At 39.2% G+C, this 27,796-nt stretch overlaps 1 protein-coding gene across 1 annotated transcript; it reads left to right on the plus strand.

The window, feature by feature from the left end:
* Positions 1-1,946: 1,946 nt before the first annotated feature.
* DHRS7C (dehydrogenase/reductase 7C) lies at positions 1,947-24,205 on the plus strand. The gene is made up of 7 exons (XM_070937501.1): positions 1,947-2,088; positions 2,612-2,771; positions 5,523-5,635; positions 8,148-8,358; positions 18,115-18,207; positions 20,284-20,439; positions 21,321-24,205. The coding sequence occupies exons 2-7, from the start codon at positions 2,618-2,620 to the stop codon at positions 21,527-21,529; spliced, it is 936 nt and encodes a 311-aa protein (XP_070793602.1). The 5' UTR covers positions 1,947-2,088; positions 2,612-2,617; the 3' UTR covers positions 21,530-24,205.
* Positions 24,206-27,796: the final 3,591 nt, after the last annotated feature.

Here is a 27,796-nt window from a genome sequence, read left to right on the forward strand (position 1 = left end):
AAAAAGATTTTAACTGACCGAAACACTGTCTGTAATTGTTTGAAAGGATGATGCTTTTATGTTGTTTTTTGTTTGAAAATTTTAAAAAAAATTATATAAAAAAAGTACTGTTAGCCTAGTATTGTTAGTCATAACCACTATTATAGTGCCATTTCCAATTCCAGATACCTTCAGAATGTTTTTTCTACCTCTGATGTCCCAACTTATCTAAGCCTTACATAAAAGCACCCAAAACAAACCAAAAGCCTATAGAATAGCAAAATGAGAAAAGGTGAATACTAGAATTCCTGTTCAACAATGAGTATCGGAATTACTCTTAAAGAATCCTACAAAAGTGTCTATGGGGATTCTCAGTCTATGGGACTTCCAGCAAAGGAGAACATTTCACCTCTCCAAACAACCTTCTCCACTGATAAAGTTGTAATAAAATATCAAGTTCAAATAAGACAGCATTTCCTACTTGGCATCTTCCCGTTACATTGAAACATTTCCCAGAATTCTCAAGCAGGGCAGTATCAGCTCCACTTCTCAGCTGATCTGAATTTGAACAAGGTTTTCTTGATGTTTTTTTTTTTTAAAGTGGGGGGAGTTAATACAAACCAATGAGCCGCTGGTTTGCCATCAATGGATTCAAACCACAGAATCCAATTCTGGAATGGTTGAACTTCATTAAAAAGTTATTGTTGTATTTCACTTGTATAGTAGTTCACTCATATTTAGTGACCCTTGAATTAAATTAGTGACACTGAATAGGTTTATTTTATTGTGACTAATAAGTAGACAATCGATATTTTGGGCTACCATTTTTTCTGACTCTGACTCTTTTACACCCATCTACATTTTGAGTTGGGATACTGAATGTCCTTCTCCTTTGCACTGATGAAGTGTTCCAGATGTTATTTCTGTGAAAGCAGCCCATACAACCAATTGTGGATTTGTAAGCTGCATCCTTTGTGTTTCATACTATGGGATGATCAGAATGGAAATTCTGCCTTCTCTTCTATGAGGTCTCATTCAGTTTGATGAAAGAAAAGTTACTTTAGAAATTATCTAACATCAGGAGAAAATTAAGCTCTCACAAATGATGGTACTGTGCTCATTCAGTCGGTTGGTCACCAAGAAATGTGTGAGAATGTTTTCTCTGTCCTTGTGCAAATTTCTTTCTAAGGCATTGCAGTCTTCCTTATTTCATCAAGCTTGAAAAAAAACCTCCCATTGGAATTTTTCTATAATACTGCTGCTGTGGATGGGTTCTGACTTGGAAAAAGATTTTTTCTTTCAACCAACAGAAATTGGTTGAAGTCATCTACTTGATTTCTTTTTCTACAAATTTGACAGAAATTTTCAAAATGTCATTTGCACCTAAAAAGTGTGAGAGCTAAATCTGCCACTGCAGTTTGGAAAAATGTCCATTATGTCCAACTTGCGCAAGAGCTGTATTATTTAGTTGTACGATTCCTATTCCGACTATTACAAAAATACAAAATGATAGCACTGACAGAGACATAGCTGCATACAAAATTAGCAGTACACACTAAGTGTTAAACTAAAATATATTGATATATTTAAAATATTCTTATCTACATATAGTAATATTATGGTCAGCTTCTAGTGGCATTCCCACTACATAAGAACTCTGAAAAGTAAGCAATTCCATCTTGTATTATCATAAACGGGGCCAGTAACCTTGCTAATGGACTGGAGGCTCCTAATAATGATTTCCATGTTAAATAGAAATTCCAAGGGCAAGTTTAGAATTAATTCAAGGTTCCTGCTAACAAATAAATGAAGACCATTCCTTCCTAATGTTCAGTTATTCCACTGTTCCAAGCTGCAGAAGGACTTGGAAGCCCAGTGAAACAAAATAGGTCAGGTATGTGGCTGAGACCACAGATACTATATTTACTTTTTTAAAGTCTGGGGTGCAGCTGGGCACTATACATAGCTGCTTTTGCTCAAAGGACTAAGCTACAGCTTGTGGGCTAGCTTTTCCTTTCCAAAAATGCCTACAAGTTTAATTAAACTTCTGGAATAAACCAGTTGGCAGGAGACACCACGTTATCGGCGGGCTGACTACTTGCTTTCCAAGTAAGTTATTAGCTTTATTGCAGAACTGTAGTTGGAAATCAAATGGGATTAATGTCTGTAGTAATTGCTTTTGGGCCTTTTATAATTATAAGAGGAAATACTTAAGTGTTTTTTTTTTCCTCTACTCTTTTCCTTTCCTTTTTTTCCCTTTGCATTGCAATAAATGAATGGACTACTGCATGTAAGCTGTTTATAATATAAAGCAAGCAATAAGGAAATGAATACATGGATTTAAATGGATTTCTGTCATAGTCTTGATTTTACAAGATAAAATTTTATAAAAATGGGTTGCATTGCAGAAACAAAAAAAAATAGGGTTTGTGCAATTTTGATAATCTCCAAATGCACTGACAGATGCTGAATAAATAATTTCCTATGGGGTCGAGTCAGAATGTGTAATATATTGCTAATTGTCCTGCTCACTGACCTCTGAATATATTTTGAAAAGAAAAATAAATCTGTGTGGCATGTACAGTATGATGGCCCTTCTGTGTGACTTTAATTTGTTATCTTTTTTTGCTAGGTGAAGATGGGCATTATGGCTATTCTATTCCTTCCACTGCTTGTGGTTGGAATTAGTGGAATTGTATACATTTATCGGAAAGTTAATCAGCTGATGACAAAGTCTGCTGTGCGGAGCAAAGTTGTAGTAGTCACTGATGCTCTGTCTGGTGTGGGCAAGGGTAAGAGGTGCAGCAAATGTGTGTGTGTGTGTGTGTGTGTGTGTGTGTGTGAGAGAGAGAGAGAGAGAGAGAGAGAGAGAGAGAGAGAGAGAGAGAGAGAGAGAGAGAGAGAGAGAGAGAGAGAGAGAGAGAGAGAGAGAGAGATTGCAAAAATAGGAATTTCCTCCTGAAAATTTTATGAATGTTTGCCTTGTGGAAGCATCCAGGATTCTAAGAACTTCAGCATTCATAAAGAGTTCAGAATTCAGAAACCAATATTATAGACCAGAGTCAAGGCTTCAGCCCTGTAAAACAGTAGGGAAGCCATATAAATATGTGTACTTGTGCAGAAAGGGCCTTCTTAAGTGAGCATATTAAGAATTTCTCCACATTACTCTGTTTATTCTTATTCATCAACAAATTTCTTCCTATAGAACACAATCTGTATGTCCGTTTGCTCAATCTGAAACATTGCCTTCTAATGATCTGTATGCATTCTGAACCTACTTTAACACCTTGGAACAAATTACATTGGCTGCATAATTCCAAATATTGCAATTGAAATAAATTAGAGAAAATAACTATAAACCGTGTGGCATGAAGACACAAGAAGGGGAGGAGAAAGGGGAACTGAATTATGTATTGACAATTGATCTAGTGTGCAAGAAATTAGATTCTACATTGCTTTGTTGTTTTGTTTGGAGCCAACTTTCAGAATTCCATGCCATTAAAATGACTCACACTTTGCGCAAACTGCAAACAGCAATAAAAGCTCTATTTATTTCGAGACTGGCATCCACTTAATCTCTCTTACGATGCAACTATTGAACAGTCTATTAGAAAGAATAGTACTTAGATTCACGGTTAGTTAGAAAAGTGCCTCCACAAACTCTATGTTTTAGGAGAGAGAGAGAAAAAAAATCTATTTTTAGTTAGCTAGCTGTGCTGTAATGGTGAGAACCATTTGCACATACAGGACCTATGAAGTGGCAGCAATATGATATAAATAGCTTATTTCTGTAATCCCTAAATTATGCACTAGTGGTGAGTTTTAAGATCTTGCACCAAGCAGTTGAGATACTAAGGGTTATCTTGAAGCAAAATTATTGGCAGACCTTGTAGTGAAAACTTTGAACCTGCAGCCTGGTTTGGTGAATGGAGGAAAATCATAGCCACAGAAATGTCAGGGGAATGGAAAATGATCCCTCTCATGGAGATATGCAGGAGGTTTGCTGCTCTGCTGCCTGTCCGGTGGGGTGGGGGAACAGGAGATGTAAGCTGAGAAATCATCAGGGTCATGTGTACCATTGGCAAACACACTAGGAGAAGTGCATCAAGTGATAGAACAAGACAATATTACACTTTCATCCCAATAGTGAACTTTCCTGAACTCCTGTGTTTACTGCAGCTGAACCAAGATGGAGAATGGAAGATCTAAGAAATCTCTTGATAAAAAGATTGAGATCATTCCAAATTGTAGACAGCAATCCTAGTCTAGTCTATCAAATTGATTAACTGTGTTGCCAGGTTGCCCCTATATAGTGCATCCTACAAGAAGACTGTGGTAGGTTTTTTTTATGAAAGGAAGAATCTGTTTTAAATATTCTGTGCTTATTTTCACATAGAGAATCGTATTGTGGTTGACTTCGTGCAACCCACTAAACTTATAATTGTGTTCCTTAATTTTTAATCTTGTGTTATGTAAGCCCAGGAAATCAAGTTAATTTAGTAAAGTTTGATTCAGTTAATGATTTTACTCTGGGTTTTGCCAGAAAACCGTTCATTCTTTCCAAGCTGCTATTTTGTCTCTTTTCCTGCTAGACAATATTTCTTTAGTTTTCTCTTCCATGTGGCATTTCATGCTGCAGCTACTGAGCATGCTCTGTGTATCCTAGGCTATTTCTTGTGAGGATTTCCAGGGATGGAATTCTTTCTTTCAATCACTGCAACCATCATCAGCTCATTCTCCTTTGGGCACGCTTGATACTGACATACATTACTCAAATGCATGGAAATGTTGGTTTCCCAGGATTCACAGTCTTGCCTTCCCAAGGTGATGTGGAGAGACCTTTTCTACCAATTCATTTCCAAGCTGGCAATAGAGGAAGATAAATCTTTTCCCCCACACCCTGTGTGGAAGATGCCAAGTAAACAGAGACAGAGCAAAAATTCTGCTCTGGTATCTCTCTGCATTTCTATATTAAACGAGGAATATTAAATAAGTCACTTTTTACCTCACCCAGCATAGAAATGCTCCTGTCCTTACTGTAGCAATGTGGCTGGGTTTATAGTTAACTGAGATAAATGGATATTAGCTCCTGTAGCTGGAGGCTCCTAACTAAGCAACATATCAGGATTCATAATTTCTGATGATTTCAGCTAATTTTTTTGCATATCTCTCTCTCATGCAAAGGATATGCTCACTGGAAACATCATGACTTCCTTGTGTTTTCAGAACTATAACCCAACAGCAGTGGTCTTAGGTTGTAGTGGTTGCTCTCAGTTCCATGCATAAGACTTCATAGAATCCATTTATAAGCAAAGGCTTATAAAATATGTTTGTTCAGGTAATGTCCAGATTATACATTTGTTTAACCACCCACAAGATCAGTAGTTGAAATATAAGCAATTGCCTGGGGAGGAGGGTTTATCTGTATGCTAATGCTGAATGTGGAAAGAATATTTTTTCTGCCTTTAAGGTTGAATGAATGAGAAGTGGTGTACTCTATTACAATCCCAATTAATTGAATTGTCTTTTGGTTTATCTTCCAGAATGTGCACAAGTATTTCATTCAGGAGGAGCAAGGCTGATTTTGTGTGGGAAACACCTGGACAAATTAGAAGCTCTCTGTGATGCTTTAAATAGTGCGGCTGATCCTACTGCAGTAAGACTCTTGCATATCCTTAAAGATTTATATATAATTTTTTTTAATTTTTTAAAGACAAACAAACATTTAATACATCAATCCTCCCTTCCCTGTAACGCCTTGGTGTTATCTTTTAGGCTTCTTTTCCATCTTCCATGAGTTTCTTCTATCTTCACATTCATCCAAACTATTCTAATATTTCATTTCTAAATCAATATTATAGTCACCATTTATACACTTAAAGATTTATATAAAGGCATCAAAAGAGACACTTGATCTAGAATGGCCAAGCAATTTTTTCAGGGTTTTTGAATTAAACATTTTTTCCCAACAAATTAATTACTCACAGGGCCAATCATACCATTAGGTAGAAGTAGGAAGGAGGTTTCCTTACCTATTTTCATCTTACTTGAACAAATAAGGGTTACACAGTGTCTCCTTTGCCTTCCTTAAAATATTTATTTATTAGTCTTAGACTCAGGGAAAGAAAATGCTGGCCCATTGCTTATATTGAACTAAAGATCACTTGCTACTCAAGCTCAGGAAAGCAAATGTTTTTCCTTGCTTCTACTATAAAGGAACATGAGGAATCAGCCTAAATTTAAGAAGGTTGATACAAGTAAGAAAAGACAAGTGGTTGAAGAAATTATAGGACAAAAGAAAACACATGAAAGATTATAAGATTACATTCCAGCCTTCCCCAGTTTGGAAACTTCCAGAAGATTTAAATTATCATTTCCAGCATGTCCACCTGTGGATGAAGAATGAAGGTAGTAACTAACAACTTAGTTTTGGAAATTGTTGGAATGCTGAAGAAGGCAGTTAAGGATTAACTTACTGTTCTATGAACATAGGCAAATTATGAAATCTAATTCTGTTCCTCACATGCAAGTAAGTAAGATATGGACCTTATGTCATTTATTTACTCACTTGTTATTTGTTTATTAAACTTATATGTCACCGATGTTGCCAAAGAGACTCTAGGCAGCTTGCAATTAAATGATAACATTTAAGTATAGCACAGCCTAGTCATGACAGCACAATGCATGAATTTGCCAGCTTGCTGGAGAGGCACTTGTCTGAAGATAGTAGCAACCTAATAAAATGCACATGTAAATAAATAAAGTATTTAATCTCTAATTATCTTGTTCGTGCAACATAAAAAGATACATTAGAAAGACACATCATGTAAAAAAACCCAAAAACCCTAAAAAAAGCATATCTTTCAACTGAATAACTCTTAGGTGTTAAAGGATGGAAATAGACCATAGGCTGTAATATGCAGTTTCAGAAAAAAAAAATAGATTAGTATTCAGTATTTCAAACAGTATTCCGGGCATACAGTGTAAATATTGCAATATTTTTAAGGTAAAGGTTCCCATCGCACATATGTGCTAGTCATTCCCGAATCTAGGGGGCGGTGCTCATCTCCGTTTCAAAGCTGATGCGCCAGCACTGTCCGAAGACGTCTTCATGGTCATGTGGCTGGCATGACTAAATGCCAAAGGCGCACAGAACACTGTTACCTTCCCACCAAAGGTGGTCCCTATTTTTCTACTTGCATTTTTTACATGCTTTCGAACTGTTAGGTTGGCAGAAGCTGGGACAAGAAACGGAAGCTCACCCCGTTATGCGGCACTAGGGATTCGAACCGCTGAACTGCCGACCTTTCGATCAACAAGCTTAGCATCTTAGCCACTGAGCCACCGCGACCCCTGCAATATTTTTAGTGTTAGATCAAAACTAACTTATTTCCCAAGGCAGTTTAAAATTAGTTTTATTGCCTCTCTTTGCAATTGTATAATTTTGTTACCTCACAGTATTGTCTTATATAATTAATGATCGCAGGTTTTATTGGATGTTACTGGAAAATATCAAAATTAAGGTCAGTCTAATTAGTTTGTTTTTAAACAATGAATGAAGGATGCTGCCTTACACTTACACGTGATCCACATATCTTTTCCATACAAATAATCACAATCAGTTATTTCCAAATTTAAGGCAGACAATTACCGGTATATAAACTGGCAAATAGGCGATTCTGGATTTAAACAAGAGTACTACCAAATCTTTAAAAGTAATACTTTTTTTCCTAAGGAACTGTTACTATTTATACTTTTAATACATCAATTTTACTTCATCTTTGGATCTGATTGCCTCCTACATACCGTGTTTCCCCAAAAATAAGACCCTGTCTTATATTTTTTTGAACCCTTAAATAAGCGCTTGGCCTTATTGCTATGCGCTCAAAAGCCCAATTGGGCTTATTATCAGGGGATGTCTTATTTTAGGGGAATCAGGGTAGTCATGGTCATCTGATAAACCCCATGTCTTTTACCGTGAGCCATATGACTGGGAACTTTGGGAGCAGAAGATCCAAAAATAGGCAAGTCACCAAACTGGCGAAAGTTCTTTATTGTCTCTAGGAATTATTTCTCTTTTTTGTGTTGTGAAGTATTATGCTTCAAAAAAGTACTGGGATATCTCTGTTTTATAATACTGTAACCCTCAAACCCTTCTTCTTTTGTAGACATTTTCACCGAAGCTTATCCTTTTAGATCTCGCTGATGTAAACTGTATCCAAGATGTAGCTAAAGAAATCCTGGATTGTTATGGATGTGTGGATATTCTCATTAATAACGCTAGCACAAAAGCCAAGGGGACAGTTCAAAACATGTCACTGGAACTCGACAAAAAGATCATGGATGCCAACTACTTTGGACCTATAACACTCACCAAAGGTATACAGAAGACTGCCTCTCTTATCTTCTCATGTTTTAGGAATACAGGGAGTCCTTGATTTACCACCATAATTGAGCCCAAAATTTCTGTTGCTAAATGTGACAGTAATTAAGTGAGTTTTGACCTGTTTTACAACCTTTCTTTCCACAGTTGTTAAGTGAATCATTGAAGTTGTTAAGTTAGTAACACAATTGTTAAATGAATCTGGCTTCCACATTGACTTTGCTTGTCAGAAGGTTGCAAAAGGTGATTACACGACCCCGGGACACTGCGACCATCATAAATAGAAGTCAATTGCCAAACTGAATTTTGATCATGTGACCATGAGGATGCTGCAATCATCATAAGTGTGGGAAATGGTCACAAATCGTTTTTTTCCGTACCATTATAACTTTGAATGGTCAGTAAATGAATTGTTGTAAATCAAGGACTACCTGTACTATATTTTTGCTTTTGAAAGGAAGGAATCCTTAGTAATTTTATGTATATACATACAACAAAGTCTCTCAAATTTATTTCAGTTTAATTGTCATGCCTTTCCCCAGATAATTTCCCGGATGTAGAGCTCCACCCACATCTAATTGCCTCTGGAGGAAATAAAACGTTATCTGTAGGGCAACATGCTTTAATTTCTGATAACTGTTTCAACTCTTACTAGACTTGACTCAGTGGTGTATAACTACTTCAAACACCACTAGTGACTGTAATCTATCATTTCACATGGAAAAGTGGAGGATGGAGAGAGAATTGGAAGTGGTTAAATAAAAGAAAATGAGGTAGTAACTTTAGCAGCTTGTGCTGACATCTGCCTTGATTGCAAACTTGGGTGCATTGTGGAAGTATTCCAAAGACTTGCTGAGTTTGATGAGAGATTTATTAATGAAGGGGATTTGGCAGAATATTCCTTGCTGGTAAAGCATTTTCCCCTAATAGTATATGTATCTAATGACTGGATTGCTGGGCTCAGCCTTACTGGAGGTGTTTACTGTAGCGGGTTAGATGCCACTGAGTCAGCCCTGACTCCTGGGGAGTGTATGGAAAAATACCTGTCATCTTAACCTTTCTCTGGTGATAACTACAGCTGCTTTGGTCTTTGACCATAAAATCAATCCAATACATTCAACAAGTTGTTCAATTGTTGACTGATTGATGATGCACAGCTCTTCCAAGGACCTTCCAATTCTAATATTAGCCATCTCCAGGGATATATTAGTTACAATAAAAGGGAACAAACAAAAGTCCAAAATTACAGTCATCTAGTGCAGCAGCATTAGCCTGTCTTAGGTATCTACAGTGTTTTGCAGGGAATGGAACCCATGTGTACATTATGAGACTGCTAATTGCTGCAGAAGCCAAATAATCTGTGGATCCATTGGAGGTGTCTGCATCCAGCTAACCAAATGAAGCTTCCCGTCCTTCAAAAAAAACCTCTACTCTACACTTTGTGGAGTGGGAAGAATCCATAGGATCTAGCTTACACACTTTGGTTAAATGTAACAAGAATGACTCAATACACCAGTTCAAAAGCTGGGATTTATTCTATGTGCTCTTTGTTGTAATTCCTCATCCCATAACTACATTGAGCACATTTACACCTTGCCCAATACTAGTCCATTTGCCACACACCTCAAATATTTATGTGCTATGAACTAATCTCTGCAGCAAGAGTCTGACTCTTGGGAACTTTTAGTTTGGAGTCCAAGGGGAGGCTAATCACATCTCCTGTGTTTGCTCATTAATTTTTCACTAACAACTCTCCATGGATGATTTTGTTGCAGCTATATTATGTCCTGCTTCTGAAGTCCTCAAAGTGGTTTGAAATGAATGTTAACAGTAGACCCCAAAAATAATTACGATTCATCTGTGTTTTTGTGAAAAAGCATCTCAGATGTGTGATACGGTCAAGAATATAGAGATGTGGCTTATCCAGGAAAAATAAAAGAGTGAGGAAATATATAAACTCACCCATTAGCTGTTGGACATCGTACAGTATCATTCACCTTTTAAAAGCTGCTAGTTCTCAGATTACATCCTGGCTGTTTCAGATTGTATCTTGCCTGCATGTCCTGCCAGATTAATAATGTGCTTCCAGATCACATGGATCTGACTCAAATTTAGATCATAGTATATTTCCAAAGGTTTACTGTTCATTTTATAATATATTCACACATTATTGTTATTGAGCGTACGGTCCTCCATCTGCAATCATGTATTTCCTCTACTGCATCTTCATCTTTCTTCCCACTATAGAAAAATCTGTTTAAAAAGGTAAATGGCAGATAAATGCAATGTTTTTTTTTAAATTACTAGTGATATGCATCCTCCATCTGGAAGCATCCCAAACTCCTAAGTAGCAATTATAATGTGGAGAGATCTCATTCTAAAATGAGAAATGATATGGAGTTTCCATGCAAGGGTTATGTCTTATGTATGTCTCAGGACACAAACTCATCAGTTGAATGGTGCTAGTTGCCATTTGCTTTCTGCTGGTGCACAGAAAGGAAGAAAAACCTCCACCAGGTTTGAAGTCTTTGGAAGACAGTCGCTTCCTACGGTACTTCCTGTTAGTTCTGCATTGGGTAGACAGCGTATCTTACCTTTCAGCAATAATTAGTTGAAAGGGTCTGTGATTGGCAGTTGACAAGAAGAATGCAAAGGAGAAATGGACTGGATTAGTATTCAGTGGGAATTGTTTGCAAACTGAATGGTCTATGGCATGGCCAAGGTCATTGTTTTAATTTTACAGGGATGTAAAATTCAAGGCCCGTGAGCCGAATTCGGCCTACAGGGTGTTTAGATCTGGCCTGCTGGGCTACCCTGGAAACAGTGAAGGACCGGCCCACAGTGTCTCTGCCAGTGAAAACAAAGCGGCCCACCCGAGCTCTGTTTTCACTGGCAGAGGGTTGCAGCTGAGAATGAAGCTTGAGTCCCCATTTTTACTGGCAGAGCTCTTGGGCACCACAGGCGCCCCCGACACAAGTGATGTCAAGCTGGCTCTGCCCACCCTGGCCCCCCAAGGTCAACCCTGATGCGGCCCTCAATGAAATCCAGTTTGACACCCCTGTTTTAAACTAAAGGATGGATCTATGGTTGGTTGTATAATTATTTACTACATGTAAAAGAAAATACGGGGGGCGGATTAACTGCAAATAGCATGAAATGCCAGAGTCATCTTATAGGGGAGATAGGTGGAATAAAAAAAATGATGAAACCATGCTCAGTAATAAGTTAATGCTAAAAATAATAGGTTAGAGAGGGACAGCATGCTTTGCATGGATTAAATGCATGCATTTTTAATACAGATTTTTTTTACAAGACCATTCTTGGAAGTGGATGGCCCTATTAGGATAATAATCCTAATAATGATTGACTTAAATATTGTGCAAGGAAAAAATAATCTTCCTGAGTGGGAAGCAATTACTGCTACAAAAAAAAAAAAAACCAATTAAAAAATACAGACTTTTGATGTTGCTGTGATTAGACACTAATCTATTTACAATGAAAAAGACAGAAGCAAAGATAGGAATTGTCATTTAAAACAATATTTTTGTTGTTTAATTGCTAAACATTTTAAAAATGCACACAAATGAATTCCAGCATTGTTACATGGATAGCTAATGGCAGAGTGAATGTGAACTAAGCCAGCTCTGCAAGACAGTCTAGCATTATTATGCCAAATTTTCAGGCAAGGGTAAATGGGATATTACTTCCAACAGCAGTGTTTCTCAATTCCCTTGCTGGCTAGGGAATTCTGGGAGTTGAAGTCCACACATTTTCAAGCTGCCATGGTTGATAAAGACTGTCTTACAGAGTTATCCACAATGGTGAAATCCTTTTTTTTTTTTTACTACCGGTTCTGTGGGCGTGGCTTGGTGGCATGGCTTGGTGGGCATGGCAGGGGAAGGATACTGCAAAATCTCCATTCTCACCCCACTCTGGGGCCAGCCAGAGGTGATATTTGCTGGTTCTTTGAACTACTCAAAATTTCTGCTACTGGTTCTCCAGAACCTGTCAGAACCTGCTGGATTTCACCCCTGGTTATCCAGGACTGTTATTCAGGTGTCTGTCATACTATTTTGTTTTAAGGGAAATGTAATGAAACAGTTGAAATTAATTGTAGTATAAAGCAAAGACTCCCTCAAGCTGAGCTCTAGTAACTACATGTGTTGTGTCGGCGCGTTACCATAGCGATGGAAATGCCTGCACCTGATTGGTTGGGACGGGGTTGTGCTAAGCGCGGGAGGTTACTCGTTTCCTGATTGGTTAATGCTGTTCTGTTTACTGAGTATAAAAAGGCGAGCTGTCAGATAGACTGACAGTTCAGTGTTCTAATGTTTTGCTGTTGCCTGAAATAAACCAATGTCATGTTGACATCCTTGCCTCAGTTAATGACTATAATCCAACTCAACAAGTGGCGACGAAGGTGGGATTTTGAGGCGACGGAAGAAGTGAATGTTATTCTGAGCGGCCACACTGAGGTAAAGTGAATATGGTCACCGAGCCAACGTTAAAGTAAATACAAATGAACCTGACAGGAATATGGCCCCTCCTACATTCGCCCCATTTAACGCAGCTGCAGAGACGTGGCAGGCGTACAAGGAAAGATTCGAGTGTTACTTAGAAGCGAATGAATTCACTGAACTTTCAAGCAGCCAAAACCGCGCTCATTTTCTAAATGCTTATGGGCCAGAAGTATTTGCAATGGCAAGGGCATTAGTCGCTCCTCTTCCAGTACACACGGCTCCCTGGGAGGCGTTACGAGAGAAACTGAGGAGTCATTACTCGCCAGTTCCCTCCTGCATAGCCCGCCGTTTTAACCTGAGACAGATAGTGCAAGAGGAAGGGGAGTCCATAAACCAATACATGTCTCGCCTCCGAACGGCAGCTTTAGACTGCGAGTTCAGGGACTTGGATGATGCCCTTGTAGAACAGTTAGTTTGTGGCATCAGAGACATCCGACTTCAAAGGAGGCTGCTAGCAAGGAAGGAGTTGGACCTCCCAACAGCACTTGAGGAGGCCCAAGCTGCCGAGATGTCCCATAAGTCCGCAAGAAAATTTCAACCACATGCTGGTTTAGCCACTGCTGTTCATTATGAGGACGAGGCTATGGATGAGGAAAACAAGGCAGTTGTTTAAAGGCATCTACAACCGTAAAAAGGGGCCCAACGGGACAACCAAGATCCTCAAAATCATTTTGCCTCAGTTGCGGTGAAAATCACCTTTGGGCGAATTGCCGTTTCCGATCCGCCACATGTCGCCAATGTGGGAAACAGGGCCATATTGCTCGCATTTGCCGGTCTGGTAAACAATCCTCATGGGTTTCCAAGTACAAGCAGCCCGAATCCAAAACGTATTCCACCAGTGAATTGGCCATCTACCGAGGCCGCCGAGTTACTGAGGTGACCACCAACAAACACAGACCTGAGATGAGCAAGCTGTTCCTGACGGTCAAGATTGAGGGAGTGGCCTGCCAGATGGAAGTCGATACCGGATCCGCTAAATCGATTGTCTCCTGGACCACCATCAAGAAGCTATTGCCCAACCTCCACAAAAGCCAACTCCATACTTGCCCCATCAAATTACGTGATTATCAGGGCAATCACATTCCTATTATAGGCCAGGGCCGGTTTTTAGTTGAAAACAATAATTTTGCGGGCTGCCTCCCTTTAATTGTAGTGGGTGGTTCCCTTCCCAGCCTTCTGGGTTTAGATTGGTTCACCTCTCTGGGCCTTGGCATTTCTGGCATACACTCCATGTCGGCAGGAGCTTGTGATGCTCTGTATACAGAATTCGCGGATGTCTTCAGCGGATCTTTGGGTAAATATGTTGGTTCCCCTATTTCCCTAAATTTGGACCCTCAGGTAGCTCCTATTCGCCTCAAGCCGAGGCAAGTTCCCCTGGTTCTCCGCAAAAGTAGATGCGGAGCTGGATAAGCTCATCTCCCAGGGTGTATTAGAGCCCACGGATCATTCTAAGTGGGAAACTCCAATTGTAATTCCAATCAAACCTGATGGGTCTATTCGCATTTGCGCCGATTTTAAAAGTGCCCTAAATAAGTCTTTACAATGTAACCCATATCTTCTTCCAGTAGTCCAACAATTACTGCACACTCTGGTCCTGGCTCCATTTTTGCCAAGTTAGATTTAGCTCAGGCGTATCAGCAGCTCCCGGTGGATAATGCCTCTGCTGAGGTTCAGACCATCGTGACCCACTGTGGAGCTTTTAAGTGCCGGCGTCTACAATTCGGCATTAGCATCGTACCTGGCCTTTTTTAAAATTTAATGGAACGTTTGTTATTTGGGTTACCTGGAGTCGTCCCATACTTTGATGATGTTCTCATCTCCACTTCTTCTCGGAGTGAATTCATCAAACATGTGTGGACGGTTTTACTACGGTTCCGAAGTGCTGGACTCAAGTTGAAAAAGAACAAATGTCTCATTGGCGTGCCTAAGGTTGAGTTTTTAGGATATCTCATAGATGCCTCGGGCATTCACCCCACCCCTTCAAAGGTGGCGGCCATCAAACATGCCCCCGTCCCCACCAGTAAATCCGAGTTACAAGCTTTTTTTGGGGTTATTAAAATTCTACAGTGTATTTCTTCCCCATAAAGTTAGTGTGGCTGAGCCTCTCCACTGGCTCCTAGACAGAAACCCACCGTGGGTTTGGACTCTGGCCAAGAACCGCTCATTCCAAGCTGTAAAGGATCTGCTCACGTCCTTGGCTGTTCTGGTCCAGTACACACCAGACCTTCCCCTTACCTTGACCACCGATGCTTCCCCATATGGCATAGGGGGTGTATTGAGCCATAAGCTTCCTGACGGTCGGGAAGCCCCCATCGCGTACTATTCTAGGACATTGTCCTCCACTGAGCGCCGGTATAGCAAATTGATCGCGAAGCATTGGCCGCTGTGGCCTCTGTTAAACATTTTCATGACTACGTATATGGCCGTCTGTTTGAACTAGTCACGGACCATAAACCACTCTTGGGTCTGTTAGCTGGGGATAGGCAAACCCCCCAAATTCTGTCTCCCCGGATGTCTCGTTGGGCAGTGTTTTTGTTAGTGTATAATTACACTAACATGGGCAAATTGATAGCCCATGCCGACGCTTTGAGTCGCTGCCCATTACCAGTGTCCGTCCAGGACCCTGCCCCTGCCTCTTCTGTTCTCCTCATTGAAGAGTTACAAACCTCTATTTCTGCGAGAGATATAGCAACTCATTCGGCTAAGGATCGCACTCTTTCCAGGTCCTTGACTGGGTAAAGAGGAGATGGCCGGATGGCCAAATTGCTGAGGTTTTCCTGCCTTTCCAATTACGACAACAGGAGTTGTCTGTCCATAGGGGTTGTTTGTTGTTGGGAAATAGGGTGGTGATTCCGGACACATTGCAAACCCCGGTTCTAGAATGCTTGCATGAGAGCCACCCTGGTATCGTTAGGATGAAGGGCTTTAGTCGGAGTTACGTGTGGTGGCCCAAAATAGATCGAGACATTATGGCGTGGGTTACCAATTGCCAGAAATGCCAGCAGTCTAGACCTTTTGAACCAGCTTCCCCCCCCCCAGGAATGGGAATCCCCGAGGGGGCCTTGGTTGCGCATTCACCTGGACTTTGCCGGGCCATACATGGGACACACCTTTCTTGTTGTGGTGGACGCCTATTCAAAATGGGTAGAGCTGGTGAGCATGACATCCACCACCACAGAGGCCCTGATCCAGGTGTTACGCGGAATGTTTGCCACCCATGGTATTCCTGATATTTTAGTTTCAGACAATGGCCTGCAACTAACGTCCACCACTTTCCAGCTGTTTTTAGCATCATTGGGGATTCACCACGCCTGGGTTGCCCCGTTCCATTCGGCAGGGAATGGCCTGGCTGAAAGGGCCGTGAGATCCGCCAAGGAGGCTTTGGCCAGACTAAGTCCAGGCGGGTGGCCAGAAAGGGTAGCAGCCTATCTGCTGTCCCAACATTCAACACCGTGCCCTTCCACAAACCGAAGCCCAGCCGAAATGCTGATGGGCCGTTGTCTGAGAACAACTTTGGACAGAATGCATCCCGATTACTCACCTGAGTTCCCCATTAAGGGTCCCAGACCATCTAGAACTTTCAAGGAGGAAAGTCCTGTCTATGTGCGGAATTATGGGGGCGAGCCGTGTTGGTTACCGGGCTGGGTAATCAAAGTAACAGGTCCCTGTTCTTACAGGGTCCAGCTCGAAGACGGCCGAACGTGGCAGCGCCACGTGGATCAACTGCACAGAAGGTTGTTAGATGAACTGTTGGAGGAGGAAGGAGTCTCTCTGCAGACTTTTTCTGATGCGGCACCCCCAGATATAACAACAAGAAGATCCGCAGCCCCATCTCCATTAACCAGGGCAAACAACGATGCAGACCGCAATTCCAAAGTGGCTAGCTCACTGCCAGACTCACCTGAAGGAGCAGTTCTGGCCAAAGTTCCAAATGAGCTGTCATTCCAATGCCCGGCGTAGCCGCATTCTGAAGGACAGGCCGCTGACCCCGAATTGTGACGTTCGGGGCGAATACGCAGGCGTCCGGCGTACCTTGCGGACTACACATGTGCCATCTAGGAGGAAAGAGGTGTTGTGTCGGCGCGTTACCATAGCGATGGAAATGCCTGCACCTGATTGGTTGGGACAGGGTTGTGCTAAGCGCAGGAGGTTACTCGTTTCCTGATTGGTTAATGCTGTTCTGTTTACTGAGTATAAAAAGGCGAGCTGTCAGATAGACTGACAGTTCAGTGTTCTAATGTTTTGCTGTTGCCTGAAATAAACCGATGTCACGTTGACATCCTCGCCTCAGTTAATGACTATAATCCAAACTCAACAACATGGCTATAATTTTTAGAGCCTTTATATGGAAATAATTTGCTGTTGCCTTGATCTGTTTTTATGATTTATTTCCCAAACTAGCCTATAATCATAGGATTTATTGATAGTTTTCCATCCAAGTATAACCCAGGTCCAAACCTATTTAGTTTTCTGATGGTTGGCACACTAGACTGCAGCAATGTTCATTGACAAAGAACTGGAGAATTTGTCAGGGTAAAAAATGTCAGTGTTTAAAAGGTTGCAGATTTTCTTTTCCAACCTCCTAGAATGGGGTCTTTTCTCTCTTTGAGGAAATCTGAGTGTTGAGTAGTTTTGTTGAAGATGTGGCTGCTTAATATCTTGCCTCATATTGTAAAGATCTCTACTGGACATATTCAATCTCTTGTGGATCACCTAGAAGAAATTAGATTGACATTGCATTGATGAAAGCAACCAATTGCTTTCATCAATGCAATGATGATGATGATGCTTTCATCAAACCAATTATTTATTTCTTCATCAGATTTATGCCCTCCCTTCCATCCCCACCCATGACATTCAAGGAATTAACAATTACCTAACTGCTTATTAATGGATCAGAAACATTTCTGCCTTATCTGCATTGATCAGCAATGCATTTTTATTCATCCCAGGCACAATATCAATTGCTATTTTAGTATCTGAAACATTTTTTCAGCTTTCCGTTCCTGAGGAATCTAGCTACAGGTAGAAAAAAAATATTGTCTGAAACCTGTGTTTACCACTGAAAAATGCATATATAGAAAAAAAAAGTTTCATGGTTTCTATATACCTTAATATAGTATAAGCTGATATACTGTGATCTTTTCATTTGGTATTAGTTTAGTGGATCAGGAAGTAATATTTTCATTTCTGTTAATCTGGAAAAATGTTCTCTTATATTTTGCTCTCCAGCTTTTCTTCCCAACATGATCTCCAGGAGAACTGGTCAAATCGTCCTAGTCAACAATATCCAGGGGAAATTGGGTGTTCCCTTTCGTACAGCTTGTGAGTTTATGAATCTAACTCGTTATTTCTTTTTATTTCTGGGCAATTAGAACAATATGAAACTTGAGGTCTTCCAATTAGAGTCTAAAACCACTGGAGAATCTTAAATATTTTTGAGTTTCTTTGAAGCTTTTATTCTATTATGCTATTATTATGCTATGCTATTATTACAAGAAAGACAAAGAACTTCGGTTTCACCAAGTAAGAATAGGCTTCAATTCTATCACATGCTATCTTCAGTGGTCTTCCATATTTTTCAGAAGTTACAAATGGACTTGATCATCTGAATCCATGTATTCATCCATATTATTACAGACAATGCCACCAAACAATATTTTAAGTCATCTGAGTACTCCATTTGGATGTAGGCAAACACGCAATTTGTCTCATTTTGATTAAATGTACAAACAATAATCTAGGGTATAGTGCAAACTCACGTCATTGTGGCTTACTCAGTCATGATTATACACAACATAGTGCAGCATGATGTATGAACCTTGTTATTATCTTCTACTAGTTCCTGTCTTTTAAGAAATTGTGAAACTGGTAACTGCTGATAGCTTTGATTGTGTAGGTTGTCTGATTGGTGGGAGGTTTTTTTGTTTTTGTCTTTTTGCTGAAATTACTTGGGATAATGGATAGTTTAAGAAATACTTAAGGGACTTGTGGACAGTCTATCCACAAGTCCAGCTGTACAAAATGTGCTTCTCCCACCAATGAATCCAATTTTACAAAAAGCTGGCAAATGCATTATTCTTACTTAATACAAATCAAGATAAGGAAATAGATTCCCTTGGTTTTATATTCCCTCCCACCAAATGTCACCCTCTGATGGGAAAAAGAATTATCCTCCTTAACATGGGATAGGATAAATTATTGTAAACAGAGGTTCGGAATGGCAGGTTTAGCCACCTGTCAGATTACTCAATTGGTAGACTCTGGGAAGGGCATGGAGAGAAACAGGAGGGAGATTAGATGGAGCTCCTGGTAAGAGCAGCTCCTCCTCCAAATCTCAGAAACATCAGATGAGGAACCAAGAAGACCAATATTGAGTTTATGGCCGACAGCCCCAAAGAAGGAGCCATTGAGATATTGTGATTGGCCAGTACATAACAACAGTCGTTACTCTGACATCTAGCTTTGTCCAAATAGAATGGAACAGAAAAATGCCATCACACTCCCCTCAGGTATTGCAAATAACAATGGTGAACTGCATGAACACTGCAAATACAGTTGCATAATACTGGTTCTAGAGACACTGAATGGTCAGATGATAGTCACAGCAGTTGTGTATAGGTCCTCAGGAATAAAAGTAGTAAATATAATAACAACAACACCATGTGAATCACCAATATCCAGATGACAGAAGCCTGTCTGTAACCTGCTTTACACTGACTATGTGGCAGAAGGCTAGCACCTTTTTAGGGCACTTTTTCTATACTTCCAAGACACAGGTTGAGCGTTCTTTCAGGAAGCCCTAAACCTGTGTTGTAAGGAGCCAGCATAAGATTTGACAAGTGCTGCAGCAAGCCTTGGGTCAGCCTTATGGAGTCAGAATGTTTTGTGGAAGCCAGGCTTCTAGCCTCTTCAGCAGCATAAGCCAAAAGGGACACGGAGGGTAGTTTCCTGGAGAGGGGTGGGGGTGGGGGGCTGCTTGAAGCAGCACAAAGAAGCCAGTAAGAACCAGGCAGATCCCACCTGCTTACCACATCAACAGCCATCTCGCCAGTGAACTGTGGCAGGACAAAAACTGTTTAGGAAGACAGAAGAAAACATGATTTTGAAAACTTGTACAGTTAAGGACAACATTAAACTACCTCAGTTATGGGCTGGAGATAAAAGGAAAGAGAAAAAAAGCAATTACCAAGGTATGTTCATGGCATGAGGAAAATGAGGAAGCACTTAGAATAAGCATGTTTTGTAACAAATATGGCTTTTATTTTATTCTTTTCTTGGTATAGGAAATCAGATGAGCTAATGTGGATGGATGGATGGATGGATGGATTTTTGGATGGATGGGTATTTGGTATATTATAATTAGTATGTTTCTTGCATGAATCTCTCCCTTTCTCTTAGATTCTGCTTCAAAGCATGCTGCTCTAGGATTCTTTGATTGTCTGAGAGCAGAACTGCAGGAATTTGGTGTTTGTGTCAGTACTGTGTCTCCAAGTTTTATATGTTCTGTTCATAATCAGCTGCAGCCTAAGAACTGGGAAGGCGCCTCATGGAAAAGTAAGTCCTTCACACAGGGATGGGGACCAGAACACATGCAGAACTAAAAGATAAAAATACCTAAGATGACAAAGATGATTTAGGCAAATAACTTGCTGACAAAATTCAAAATCACCAGTCTTTGGAGACAAAGACTTACAATACATTCCTTCTAAAGAACCTACTGTCATCAAGCTTTGATATTTCAGAACCATGAGTGATGATTTGTAGTTGGAATATAAGGCAGTCCATTAACTAGAAGCATAAATTTTTGCTTTCAAAAGTAGGGAATGCTAGTGTTAACTCTTGGCATTCATACATATTTTTCTGTCCAATTAATAAATACGGGCAAACCAGTTGTAAAATACTTAGAAAAGACATTATTGCTTGTTCCCTGCACAGAAAACAATACATTGGCCATGAACCACTACTGTATCATAAGTAACAAAAAATGAGTGTTTTTGACATCCTTGTGATAAATAATGCAATTCCCCTCCTAACATGGCCACTGGCCTTTTAAAGAAAAAAATGACTTTTCTCTGCCTTTAAAATGTAGAGTTAAAAGTAAGGGAGAATGCATCCTTCATTTTGACATACTGGAGCAGGTTTTAACATTTTGTTTAAAAGTTTTGAGTCTTCTTTTTATTGTGTAGTCTATTAAACGCAACAAACATTAACCTGTCTGCCTGTTCTTCTGGAACAATATTTCACCATTTTAAGATTCCTTTCAGCATTTTTATTTATTCTTTATCTTTGATGTAGTGTCTTCCCTTCATTCCTACAAATTTCTTTCCTTCCCTGTCCCCACAATGACCTTCATATTGTCTTTGAAATGAGACAAGACCATGACACATAGCAGCTAGTTATCTCTTTTAATACTTTCTTGTTTGCCCAATTCTCAGACTTCTTCCGAAAGTCAGCTTATGGTGTCCGCCCATCAGAGGTAGCAGAAGAAATTCTACGGACAGTGAACAGGAAGAAGCAGGAAGTGTTCATGGCAAACCCCATTGCAAAGGCAGCTGTTTATATTCGCACTTTCCTCCCAGAGATATTTTTTGCTGTGGTTGCTGCTGGAGTGAAAGAAAAACAGAAAATTGAAGTTGAAAACTGATTGCAACAAGTTCATCTCCCTTGGTAAAAGAGTTATGCCAATTCTCTCTTGCAGAGGCTAGAGATAGGCATCTTGGAAGAATGTTGTATAAATCCAAATGAAACAAAAACAAAAACAAAAAAATCCCAAAGTTGTGTTTAAGGATCTGGAGGCAGTGGAATAGGATATGGCTTTTTCATCTATCATTAAAAGTGCACTGCTGGGCTATGAAAGAGAGCAAAGGACATTTTTTCAGGGTGCCAAGTGAGTCATCTGAAATGGGGCCACTAGTTTCCTGGACAATTTGCTATTTCAAGAGAGTTAATAGAAAGCATGAATTGTCTGCGTGTTGGGTAAAGTGTTCAGAGCAGGTGTGAAGGTCAAAAGGTAAAACTAATATTGGAAAAATGAGGAATTTCAGGAATTGGGGAGAATATGAGCGATGGACGTGTGGAAAAGAAATAGAGAGTATAGGAAGTATATGAGGTTCTGGTTTCACATCAGAGTGCATGGATCTTAGAAAGCAGATTGGTTTGACATTTAGGAAATTCTCACAGGAAACAGAAAAAGGTTTCATAGCATTTGCCTTTTTGGTGTGATTAACTGAACCTTTCAAATCTGCAGTAATGCTTGGTTTTTATAGCTTTTAGTTCTAAAAAATTAAGCAAATGCCTGGTGTGGGGATGAAACATTCCATGTTTCAAAATGTTGCATTGCTTTCATTCCACATGGGTAGATATGTCCAGTTTGGGGCAACTGCATCACTTTTTTAAAAATACATATCCTCAAGATAGTAGTGGGGAGCATATGATGAAATGCGTATCACAATGTTACATGACACACATCTTTATGATTTACCTGCTGGTGTCAGGTAAGACACCAGAACACAAATGTATAAGAACAGATTATGTATCATAATGTCAGCATGCATGTGTTGTCAATTTTACACAACCCTGACTTGTTGCAGACAAAGCAACCAACCACCACTGGTAGATTCATGTCTTTGATGAATATTGGCACGGATCTTCTCACTCTGCCTCCTTCTCCTCATGCAATGCTACAGGTTCACAGAAATCTCAAAATGTAAAGATATTATAGCTCTAAACACAAAAAGTATATCTTTCCTTAACATTTTTATCTTTGCTGTGCCATTATAGTAATAGTACAAAGGCAGCAGCAACACTCAAATTATCTCAGAAAGGTACTCCACTTTAAATTTGGAATTAGGTACAGGCATCACAAATTCCAAGTCTTCTCTAATGTTTCAAACTAGAATAGATTGTGACTGGATATTCTGATGAGGCTAGTTATAAATTCAGTACATTGCTAAACCTCCAATTCATTAGTTATGGCTACGAGGTGGTATGAACTTTTATCGATCAGATGATCCAACTATGCAGTTTCTTGGGATTTAAATTCTCAAGTGATATTTGTTGTGATTCATCTTCAGTCAGGCCCCCACATCTGGACTGGAAAAAAGTAAAAGGCACCAGGCTAGATACAAGGAAATGGTGAATTCTACTCTGGCCTGAGCCATGAAAGCTGACTTTGGTCCAGCCACTCTCTCTCAGCTCAACCACCTCTCAGGGTTATTGTAGTGGGGAAAATAGGAAGATGAAGGAATATTGTGTATGTTCACCTTCTTGAGTTACTTATAAAGTAATAAAGATGGGATTTTAAAAAATCTAATAAATAAAATCAAAATGAACACTAGAAATCCACAAAGTATTAGTGTTTGCTATATGTCTTTGTTGCCATCTAGTGGTCATTAGAATTTTTGGAGCCCAATTTGAATTCTCTTGCAGCGTACAATGTGTTCTGGGTCTGGCTTGACTTGCATTTTTCCCTCAAAATAATTGTTCCCCACGTAACCTTGCTATTTCCCCTTCTGCCCGCCCCACACATACACACACACACCAGTCAAACAACAACTCTTGTCATTCCCAGGCAGCATGGCCCATAGTAGCACCAACGGGGGATGATAAAGGTGATCATGCAGGAGCTTAAATTAGGGGAAGCTTGAGACTGAGATAAGAACAGTAAAAAGTGAAGGTAGATGAGTGAAGTTAATCAAGAGATTTATAGACAGAGACTACGTTTAAAAAAAAAATGGAGAAAAATGTCCCTAGCTTGGTTCAGCTATTTTATATAGCAAATCTATGGGAGTCACCAGGTTGGGAAAAGTGATCTATTCACCACAGAAATGAGAATGTTTATATTCTTACTATCTGAATATGGTTTGTAGAAAGACTATGCACATTACTGCGAGTATGAGGATGTCCATTGTTAGTGAAAAGGAATGGGAAGTAAGTGGGAGAAAATTTACTCTTTGTGAAAGTGCTGCATATGTTGCCTGAATGAGAGAAGGGGGCGCCGAACTGAAAGATGGCTGCTGTTAGGCTTTTATTTGGTGCAATGTCTTGTAATGTTGGCTCCTGAAGAGTGTGCCTTCGGGAGATGTGTTCAATCTTCAATCTTTCTCTGTTCCACTGCCTGTTTATTTCTCTCCCCATCACCACTTGACATTTTGTTATTCTCATCAATAAAAGCAATTGAAAACACATTCACTGATTTAGAAACAGCCATGAGGGAAACAGTGGATTAGCATACTTAAAGTTGTGATCCCTTTTCTTCCACATTTCAGGGCCAACAATCTTGCCTTGGGGTGATATAAATAAAACTCCTGTTTGAATAATGTCTGTGAGTTCCTCTTTCTTGTCCTCTGCTCAGAGTTGCATTTCTGCTATTGTCATGCAAATTTAGCTGTTGCTAGTACAATGTCTCAGGGGTGTTTTCATTTACTTTTCCTTTTTTAAACCGAGTGGGTCCAACATAGAAAAAAAAATAGTTAAGACTGAAGTGCCAAAAGGCTGCCATAATAGAGCTTAGATTATGAGCTCTGCCAAAGAAAATTAGTCTCTGAAACCCAACTCGCCCCCTCCAATTCCTAAACATGGAGAACCATCAGCTGCAAGATCAAATTAGCTAGGCTAATTTTAATGGGAAAAGAGAGTCCTGAAAGTAACTTGAGCCAAGCAATAAAAAGCTTTATAGGTTAAGCCTACAGAAAGCCAATGCGGTGCCCATAGTTGTAATATATTTCCACTGGTGAGCCCTGGATTGTACATAGGCTGCTGCATTTTGAACCAATTGAAGCTTCCAAGTGATTTTTAAAGGTAAGCCCATGTTGAATGCATTGCAGCAGTCTGAATAAGGTGTAAAGAAAACCTGATTCACTGTAGTTAGGGCCTCAACTGGTGTCAGGTAAAGGCCCTATTAGCCATGCCTTCTGCCTGTTATTTCAGCAAGAGCTACAATTCAGATAATCCCCAAACCATAGAGCTTCTGGTCCATGGGTTGTGCTACCATATTTAGCTCCCCCAGAGCCCCAATGGGGAAACTATAACACCATCTTGCTAATATTTAATTTTAGATTGTATTTTTACATTCAAACCTTCACAGCTTCTAGACACCAAGACCTGAAGAGTATAACTATATGACTCAAGTAAAGATGTAAAACTGAGTATCATCAGCATACTGATGGTATTGAACCTTAAAGTGACAGGTGATCTCTTCCAGTTACTTTATGTAGATATTAAATAGTAGTGGGGAGAAGACCAACCCCTGTAGCACTCACAGGGAAACAACTATCAAGCCAACATCCCCTTTCCTATCATATAGTCCTGGTGATACTAGGATTTTTGTCTGCTATTAAATATGTGACAAAATACATCTAACAAAATCCCTAAAGAATTTAAAAGAACAATGTATAAACTGATCCTGAGAGTCAGCATATAAGTGCCTGAGTTATGTTTAATCATCAATTCAGATAATACACCCTATTCAAATAAATGTCCAAATCCATATTCTAATAATGTCGAAAGTTTTAGCTGTTCCATCTCAAAAACTATACTGCAATACCTGAAAGTTTGCAGAAAAAGGAAGAGGCCAATTTTCTAAGGCAAAAGATGAATGCATTGGAAGCCTCTTAGTTTATGTGAAACATGCATAGATACAAGATGAAAAAATTGCCCTCTCTGTCCTGGGGAGAATTAAGTAGATTTTTGCAAACTTCCTATCTGTTGGCAGGCCTCCAGGGTGTGGTTAGTAGACAAAATTAGTGATTTGAGGAAATAATGCCTGAACTATGTTGAAAGAAAACATGATTAAGATGGTGTGGGAACAGAGGATAAAAATAATTTTTGTTTCTGTCATAACATTGGAGTTTTATAATATGTACTTTTATCCAATTATGTCAAGCATGACAAATGTTCTCCTTTTCATTTTATTGGAACAACATCCAAACCAAGATTGTAATTTGGTCCACAAGTTGAAGAAGGGAAGAGTTCCAAGTAATCCATGGTGAACTGAGCTATTTTTTGAATCACTAAATGTAGAGACAAGTCAAATCTATGTTCTATATATAGATATACAGTACTATATATACTCCTTCAAGATGATGTCAGGCATAAATTTGAAAAATTTGTAATGAATTTCTCATAAATTCTAATGCCTTTTAGGTAGAGTCCTTGGTAAAGAATTCAAATGCTAGGAAACCTAAGAGACAGTGCAACAAATAAGCAGAGAGTGTGTATGTTTAAACAAAAAGCAAAATGAAAAAAAAAGGTTACTTACGTCACTGAATTTGTTTATATGTCTCATCATCTGCTCTAAAAAGATCTGTGCCAAAAACAAAGATTATTCTTTAAAAGTAAATAGAATAAAACTGAAATAACATTGCTTTCCAAAAAGCAACGCAAAAGAAATTCAAAGAAGAAAAAAAGATAACTTTATCGTATTTCTTCTAGTTCTCATACATCTAAAAAGGTACTATTTTTATCACAAACAGCAACTTTCAAACTCTTTTTAATCAACTCGTTCCCAATCAGCTGTCAGCAATATATCTGCACACCCAGGTGATTTTGTTTGAAATTTGGTGAAATTCCTGCAGAAGTGTGATGGCAAAATGGTAGAATATCAGTTTCAGAGTGGTTTTAAGATCAGAAAGACAACCATTCCAATCCCCTCTTAAAATTCTTGAGAAGAAAAAAAATCAACTCCCAAATAAACCTTATGGTGGTATCATAGCATAACTGAATGGGCTTTCATAATCCTTCAGAAGGTTGAGTCTCCAATCTTTAAACTGCCCATCCTCATGTCACCTTAAACTTGTCACCTAAAGACAGCTGAATAGATGAACAATACCTCAGAGGTTGGGTAGATAAATAGAACAATATAATAATGAAAGCATTATTATATATATATATATATATATATATATATATATATATATATATATATATATATATATATATATATATATATATATATATATAATGAACAGCATGTTAATACTGTTAAAGCCAGTAGTTCTTAAGTTTTGGCATAACCTGGGGTTAATGGAGCAATTTGTAACTGCTTGCTTCTTGAGTCAAGCATTCATTTTGGGTTTGCTGCAGCTGAGACACTTAGGTGTGTTGTTGTTTATGAGAATAATGACATTATTTGAGATGGAAAAAGAGTAAAAAGAGTAATGGGACATTCATTCATTCATTCATTCATATTTTATTATTTTATTTTATATGCTGCTCATCTTGGTTCTGAGTTTAAGAACTCAATTTTGCTCTTTTTGCACATGTATTGTGACATCACACATATAAAAAAAGACATTGTCGTCTTGACAAAAAAAATTCAACCCTGCAGCCACCTTGGGCTGGGAAAGTTGCTAAAAGGCTATCTCCCACCAATTGTTTCTTTTACAAGTTTATCGGCTCATTCTTTTATTAAACCTTCTTTTTTATTTCCCAACTAACAGAAAGGATTCCCAATTATGTGTTCTATGAAGCAAAGGGTGATTGGGAGAGAGCCAAAGCCTGGGCTAAGCCAAAAAGCAGGCCTCTTTATTAGGTACCATCCACCTTTCTCCCTCACTGTGACTGAAGATTTTTGCAAAAAAAAAAAAAACCAGAGACAGATTGGTCTAGTGTTGAAGTACCAGGTTTGAAGCCAGGAGACAGTGAGTACTAGTCTCGTTGCAGGCATGAAAGTGGCTCTATGACTTTGGGCCAGTCACTCTTCTCTCAGCTTAACCCACTTCTTAGGGTTGTTGTGGTGAAGAAAACAGGAGGAGGAATGGGTATTTGCCACCTTGAGTTATAATAACAATAAAGCACGATATAAATAAATAAAAGGTGAACTTATAATTTATGGTTTTGATGATGAGACAAGCTATATTATTAGAAAGAAAAGAATAATGCTATAACCTTAAAATAAGAGGTAAATTTATAA

Source organism: Pituophis catenifer, unplaced genomic scaffold (assembly GCF_029215685.1).
Source record: "Pituophis catenifer annectens isolate HBS135680 unplaced genomic scaffold, rPitCat1.0.hap2 SCAF_2, whole genome shotgun sequence".
Lineage (NCBI taxonomy): Eukaryota > Metazoa > Chordata > Lepidosauria > Squamata > Colubridae > Pituophis > Pituophis catenifer.